This window comes from Buceros rhinoceros, unplaced genomic scaffold (assembly GCF_000710305.1).
Source record: "Buceros rhinoceros silvestris isolate BGI_N320 unplaced genomic scaffold, ASM71030v1 scaffold2405, whole genome shotgun sequence".
In the NCBI taxonomy this organism is placed as follows: domain Eukaryota; kingdom Metazoa; phylum Chordata; class Aves; order Bucerotiformes; family Bucerotidae; genus Buceros; species Buceros rhinoceros.
The window spans coordinates 11,751-18,985 of record NW_010413210.1 but is presented as its reverse complement, the minus strand read 5'-3'; the positions used below and the strand labels follow the sequence as shown (position 1 = coordinate 18,985).

The following is a 7,235-nucleotide window of genomic DNA, read 5'->3' as shown; positions in this document are numbered from 1 at the left end:
TTGCAGAGCAATGCAATAACAAAAGCTGTCCAGCAACCTTAGTATTTACAGGCTTTTCTGTATCATAACCACCACAGTGAGGTCATGGGGGAGGAAGCCAGACACTTTTCTTTAGGAAGAGCTGGGGAGGGGAGTGGGGGGTGCTCACAGAAGATGATGGAGCTCCCAAGAGGGAGTCAGCAGCCAGGTAACACTTTCCTTCAACCTCCTGCCATCCAGCACAAGGCCATTGTCCCTCCACCATCAGACTGAAAAACCAGGAGCGACTGCGCTGTCCAGGCAGTGATCAGAGCGACGTTCAGCGGTTGTCATCACGATGGTGAATGCACAGCGATGAAGTGCAGCTCCCACTGCCAGTGGTTTGGTGCAAACTGATGAACATTTTTCCAGGACTCACTGGGGATGTGGTTAACTGGAATCTTTTCCTCTGCCTTCTCATGCTGGTACTTCTCTACCTGCTTTCAGTATTTTCACTTCTTCCTTTGGCTTCTCCCCTGCAAATGTATCATAAAGTTGTTGAGTTTAATTGCTGAGAAACAAGAAGTGCTGAATCTTTGAGGGCACCAGAAGTTTGCTTTTGTTGTGGTCCCTTCGCCTTGCCCAGAGTGCTGGCAGGGAGCAAGCTGGCTGCAGACGGGGTTCCACGGTCTGAGGATGCTGGCAGTCTTGGTTGCAGCAGCAGGACCTGTGCTGTTGGGATGCTCTGTCCCAGAAGTCAAGGGCTGTGGCCTCACAGGCTGCTCTGGCTCTGCACACCTGTGACTGAGACAAAGTCAGACCACCAGAAAGGTAGAAACTCCACCTTTCTCTAGGACGCCTTCCTGGTGGATGAAAACTTTGATGGTGATTTGCTTCCTGTGGCATTCAGATCCTCACTGACACTCAGACAGGGCCATGGGATGTAGCAGCAGTGGTGATGCATGCCACAGGAGACAGTGTCCTACACCCTCTGGGTGAGTCTTTATGGGCTTGAGCCACCCTTTGCAGTGCTGAGCCCCAAGGTCTGAGTTTCCCTTTGCTTTCGCCCTGCAGTCCCACCCGCTGTCCCTGTGCAACACCAGCGAGGATGAACACACCGAATCGGGGTTCATCACCATTGTCAAGCTCGAACAGCCGGATCGGGATCCCAACCCCTGCCTGTCACTAGCTAACAAGGTAGGTGCGAAAATGCCCCCAGTGGCACTGACCCGGGAAGCGAACCGCATGGTGCAGGAAAGAGAGAGCAGGAAGGGGCAGCAGGGTAGGAAAGAGCTGCTGGAAGGTGGGGAAAAGGACAAGGATAGAGCAGGGTCCTTGGCAGAAGGGGTCCTTTGGGAGAGACCCTGTGCCACACCACACGAATATCCATCCCTCCTTATTTTTTGAACTGCCTGGCTTTGTAAAAGGTGTGGAGTTTTCCCTAACCCGGCTGAGACAGCTCAGGCCTTTCTCCAGCATCCCGTATGCTTTACTGCCTGGCAGCCTCGTGCCCCTCCTGCTTTGCAGCCTCCCCCTTGCTTGCTCGCTCGCTCGCCTGCTGGGGGGATTTGTGTTTCCCATGTCCTCTGTCCTGTGGGAAGACGCGAACGCCGAAAACGCCTTCTCTGATCCCATCTTTAAAAATAGCACTGTAATACTTCACTGGATGAGGCATGTGAAAAATTGGTGCTGAGCAATTTAGACAAATGCAAACCAGATGAACAAGCAGTGGGATGTGACTCTTCAACAGTGTGAGCCACCATCCGCCCTACAAAGGGATGGGAGATCTCAGAGGTCTCTTGTGAAAGAAGTACCTCAGTGAAGCAGCAGTTACCCTGTCAAAAGCTGAGGTCACTGGTACAATTCTCCTGTAATAAGGAAGTCAGGTGGGAACGAGGGTCATTTTAAGCCTTAAAATCTTTGTGTTCCTGATAAAGTCACATGGATAAGGCTAACATTAGCTTTTTCTTCAGTGGTTCAAGGTGTCCTTTTTCTGTCTCTGTATTATATGTTGAGTTATCTTACTGAAGCACTGTACAAACATGAAAAAAACCCCTTATTTAGTTCTTCTTGAATTGCACTTCAGGTGATGGCACTGCCTCTGTTGTCTGCTCTCTGCCAGGGATGGGGACGGGACCCTTTTCTGTTCTCCCTGCAGCTCGGCTGAAGAGGGCAGGCAAAATTTGTACTGAGCAGTTGTTCCTGCACAGCAGGGATTTTTTTCCAGAAGCTGTAGCAGCAAAAGGAAGGAAAGGGCTGTGATGCTGTGATGGATTTACCACCTCAGGGCTGGTTCCCCCCAGCTGCACGGGCAGCCAGGTGGTAATGCCTGCCCCTTTCTGGCCCAGGGTAGAGGCTTAAGTTTGGTTTGCTGCTGCTCTGGAACTGATGCCAGCTGTTAGTGCAAGCTGGCGTGCAGGAGTTAGTGACCTGCTAGTGACCATCAGTTATCCCATGGTGGAAAATGGCCTGGTCCTGTGAGTGCTAGTGATGCATGAGAATGTTGGGATGAAGAGTGAACCCAAGGGCTTCCAGTGCAGCTTGTGACAGACATGAGAGCAAGGGCTCTGCGGGTGCCTTAGGGAGCACAGCTGGGTGCTCCAACCCTGCTGTGTCCATCCAGATGTGACCATCACGTTACAGCAGTCTGAGGCTGCTGGGCCTGGGGCAGCAATGGCTGGTTAGATCAGTGCAGCTGCTGTGGAGGATCTTGAACAGGAGGAAAGAACATCTGCAAAGTCTCATCTTCCACTTAAAAATCTAAAAGGTTTAAAAACTGTTTTTCTGGTTTTGTCCTTAATCTTTGAGTCTCTGATCACCGTACTGGAAGTACCAGTGTGTTACTGAGTCCAGGGATTGCCTGAGGAAGGCCTACACAAGCAGGGCAAGACAAGACATGGTGCGTTGCTGTACTGTGATCATCCTTACTAGCCGTGACCCCTTCTCTCGGACCACTAGCCAGCCCCTAAAGCAAATAAACCCATTCTCACTTCATTGCCGTGCTCATGTGCGGATAGAGTGGCAGCTCACTGGCCTTTAGTCACCATTGCTTTGTTATTAGAGCTGAATCCAATGATGGATTTCGAGGTCCAGCTGAACATGACATCAGCTGCCGTCCTGCTCCAAGGTCTCACACATGGAGGCTCACAGCTCTTCTCCTCTAGATAGGACTAATTTAGCTGTGAAATACAGACACAGCTGGTCCTTAAGCAGACCACATCCCTGGGCCCTGCCTCGTACCTTGGTTCCTCCATCCTCCTGCACTTGCTGTCTGGCTGCTTCTCCGTCCTCTTGAAGCCTCTGCTGAGCTCTCTCTCTCCACCATCTACATATCTCTTCCTCAAAATCCCTGGACAACGCTTCTCCTCACGAACAAGAATGTAGCTGTGGATGTGGCTGGTGCTCACTGGAGCAGGAGCCTTGTTTTCCTGGCATGTGTTTCTTGTGGCAGAGCTTTGCACGTTGAATTGCAGCGCTATATCAATGATGATAAAAATAGCCATGTGCAAAGTGTTATCATAACCTCTGCTTCAGCTGTCACCCAGCCAAGCAGTGCTCACAGACAACCTCGTCCAGCCCAACACGAGGATAAGCCCCTCCTCCAGCTGCCTGATGCACCCTTCTGCTTCTCCTCCCTTAAATTCTAGCTCTGCTTCAGCATTCAAAGCTAAAACCAGCAGGGAAGGTGTTTGGTCTGCAAGGGGAGAGGAAGGCATGGAAAATACCTCTGGAATCAATTCAAAGTGATTTATTTTTCTTTCTGATGCATAATTTGTAATTTTTTTGGTGTACTTTTTTTTCCTGGGTGAATAGTTGATTGCATACTGCAATCATTGGTTGACATACTGCTGAAACCTCCTAAATCATCCTGTAAATACATATTTGCACCGAAAGCATTTCAGTCCTCAAAGAGGGAGGTCGGCTGTGCCACGTGGCTGAAGAGATCCAACGCAAAGGCAGCAAGCTCTCAGAAAAGGACTGCAGCAAGCAGGTGGTGGTTAGCTGGAATGAAGGTTATGTCCTTCGCAGCAGGAGTCAGAAAGATGTGGGGAAGAGTCACTTGTCCAGTCTCAGCTGTTCATTTCCCCATCATCGGTGTCTCCAGCAGGATAAAATCTTTGTAGATTGTTCCTCAAAGCCCGGCTTGCTCCAACAGGTGGAAGTCACTACCTGAAAGTTCTGTTTCTTCTTTGGTGCTGGCCAGTGCTGAGGCTTCTTTGATCCCAGGCAGGACCACAGTTTGTCTCTGCCCCAAGCCTCTGATCCCACTTTTCCAGCTTTCCCATCGGGTATACCAAACCCAAGAGTGTCAAATCCTGTCAGCAACTCAGAGCCTTCAGCCCTGCCTCCATGGTCTTCCCGACCATCTGCACCGCCATTCACATCTTCGTCCCTGTCCTCATACCCAGGCACCACCTCTGGCACCCAGCTTCTCTCTGACGAGGTGGGTGGAGGTGACCAGTACCTGGGATGCTGGTCCCAGGGATGGGTCCCTGAGCAAGGGATGGAGCGGAACCTGCTCTACCGCTACTTGCTACGCCAGGAATGTCCCTTCCCTTCGCTCAGCCGGCACCCTGCGTTTGATACTGCAGCTGGGAAGCGGCAGCACTGACCTCTGGCCCCTGTGCCGGGGTTTGGCAATGCAGCTGGTAAACTGCTGCAGCAGCTCCGGCAGCTCCTGTTTGCAGGCGCACATGGGACTCGCAGATCAAAGGGCTCCGCATGAGTAACAGTGGCCCAGCCCTGCACTTTGTTCACGTTCCCATCTCCCTTTCACAAGAGGCTGCCTCTGCTTGCCTGGAGGGCTTGAAGGGCTTGGTGGGAGGACGTGGGTGACCCCACAAGGTCCTCCAGGCAGTGTGCTTTGACCTAACCAGGATGGCATGCACAGTCATCTGGGTGGGTCTCAAAGCTGTCTGCCTCGGACCACAGCAACCAGTGGGCTGTGAAAAGCCATCCCACTCCTAATCCTAGACCAGTCCTATAGCCCAGGCATCGCCCGAGCTTCTCCCCGATGAATGTGGGGAATGGGGAACAGGGAGAACAAAGTGTGTAGGAGTCAGGTCCAGAGACAGCCCACGGCTGGTGCAGCAATGGTAAGAAGTGGGGACCTGCAGAGGTTTGTGCTCTCCTGGGACGGGAGGGTTGCACAGCGGTCAGCAGGGCTAGCGGGGCTGCAGATCCTTCCCCAGCAAATCCAGCTCTGAAGCAAAGGGGCATGTGGCACAGAGAGCTGGGGAGCTGGGTGGTTAGGTTTATGGGTTGCTGTGACTGCAAGCCCACCAACTGATTCACCTCCACAACTTTAGGGAGAGACCATCCAAGAACCTCAGAGCTCTAACGGGAGCAGGGACTGCAGCTCAACACAAGTACAGAAACCAAGGTGTAAAACTTTTCCTCAGTCTAAGTAGCAGGTGCTTCTTTCTCTTGGGAAGAGCCAGGGAGGCAGATGCATATCTAAATACAAAACATCCACTGAAGCTTCTGTTCTTTTGGACAGGCAAAGCTGGCAGGGGAGCGTGGAGCCCGGGCGATCCTTTTTGACATTACCGATGATGAAAGTGCTGCTGATCAGGTACGAACCCCACCAGTATTATCAGCTGAACCAGAGTGCCCCTGTCCCATCCCTAAGTGTGCCCAGCGCGGACCTACCAGCCACCAACACGCAGTGGGAGGTCCCAGGAGGATTCTGCATGTTTGAACGTCGGCTCTTACCCAGCTCATCCATACAGCCAGACAGTGCTTTTCTCCTTCGCTCACTTCGGGGCAGGTCCAGGTCTCCAGGCAGCATGGGCAGGCCAGGAGCTCGCCAACAGCACCTTGCTGCTTCATCTGGGCAGTCGAGCTTTTCTGCCAGCAGCTGGATGCTTCCTGGGGAGTCACAGATGACCCGATCTGATCTAGTACAGACAGCACTGGTGTACCTTAGGGGAAAGTTGATTTCGTGAGTTTTCAAGCCAAGGTCACAGCCACCCTGCTGTGCTGTTGGTGGTACTGCTGCTGCAAGTTTAACATTGGTTTTGAGACTTAGAATCATAGAATTAATCATTTAGGTTGGAAAAGACCTTTAAGATCATCCAGCAACTGCTGTAATCTCTGGCAAGGAATAGGTTCCTCATTGAAATGATCAAGGGATAATGGGAAGTATCCAGCATTAGATAAGAGGACAGATAGAGGAGCTGGGGCCTGAGCTTATCAGAACTCTGGGCTGATTCCTGCTCGCTGGATCCATCCCTTGTGGTTATTTCATGCAGTTACAACTTCATTTCTCATGACAGAGAAATGTAGCAGCGGGTGCAGGCCCGTGAGGGATGCCAAGGTTGCTCGGTAAGGGTATGGGAAGTGGTTCACAGGTCAGATGGCCACCCTGATTCATGTCAGTCTGGAGGAGAGCAGACTTGGCCACTTGCTGAGCCAGCCCATGCCAGGCTGCCTGGACTGTGGTGGAAAACCACCAGTGTGATCAGAAACAAACAGAATGTCCTGCAGAGCGCAGAGGGAGGAGAGGGAACGCTGCAGGGTCTCACAGGAAGAGAAGAGGAAGTATTTCTGTAGTGGAGGCAGTGCTCCACAGTGCGGTTGGCAGTTACCACGGGGAAGAGGAGAGACCAAGAACTTTTGCACAGGGGCTTGAAAGAGGAGCGTAAGAGACACTGAGCAGTGTCCAGTTGTGCATGAGGAGGCACCATCAGAGGAAATGAAGAAAGCCATGTTGGAGCAACTTCCATCTGATTTCATCACAGGGGGATAGTGCAAGTTTGGGGGAGCAGTCAGTCTCTAAAGTGTGTGCAAGAAGCATCAGGAGGAACCAGATGTGCCTGGGGACTGGGAGAGCCCTTGTTTCAGGCTGTTCTGGACCATCTTTTGCTGCATTTCTTTCTTTACAGCTGAGAAAGCCCAGAGGTCTGAGTCAGCCTGTGGTTCTGATCAGGGGCCGCGATGCTGAACTTCTCATGGGCGTCGTGAACAAGAATAGAGAGGCCCATGTGAAGATAGAGATCAAGGAGCCACCGGCTTGGGTGAGAGACACACCAGTCCCACTGCCTTCTGTATCCTCCCTCCCAAACTGCTGTGCTAAAGATGCTGAGCTTTCCTCCCCAGGGACAGAGGTCACATCCCTTTCCAGGAGCTGCCCATCTGCAAAGTGCTTTCAGCTTATTTAGGTTTTTTTGCTTAAACATCACGAGTGAGGCGAGGGGATTCCCTGTCTCTTCAGGTGAGACCAAGCCTTGATTTTCTCATCTTGTGCTACCTTAGACCATGGCCTCTAGGGAACT

The 7,235-nt window shown here is 51.9% G+C and overlaps 1 protein-coding gene across 1 annotated transcript in view; it reads left to right on the top strand.

Annotated features, from left to right (window-relative positions):
- Nucleotides 1–920: 920 nt before the first annotated feature.
- RNF43 (ring finger protein 43) overlaps nt 921–7,235 on the top strand; it is a gene marked incomplete at its 3' end in the record, with an annotated part of 9,666 nt that continues 3,351 nt past the window's right edge. Inside the window, exons 1-4 of the mRNA XM_010136621.1 lie at nt 921–953; nt 1,033–1,155; nt 5,459–5,533; nt 6,846–6,977. Of these exons, the coding sequence (XP_010134923.1) occupies nt 921–953; nt 1,033–1,155; nt 5,459–5,533; nt 6,846–6,977 (363 nt within the window). The remainder of the gene's footprint in view (nt 954–1,032; nt 1,156–5,458; nt 5,534–6,845; nt 6,978–7,235) is intronic.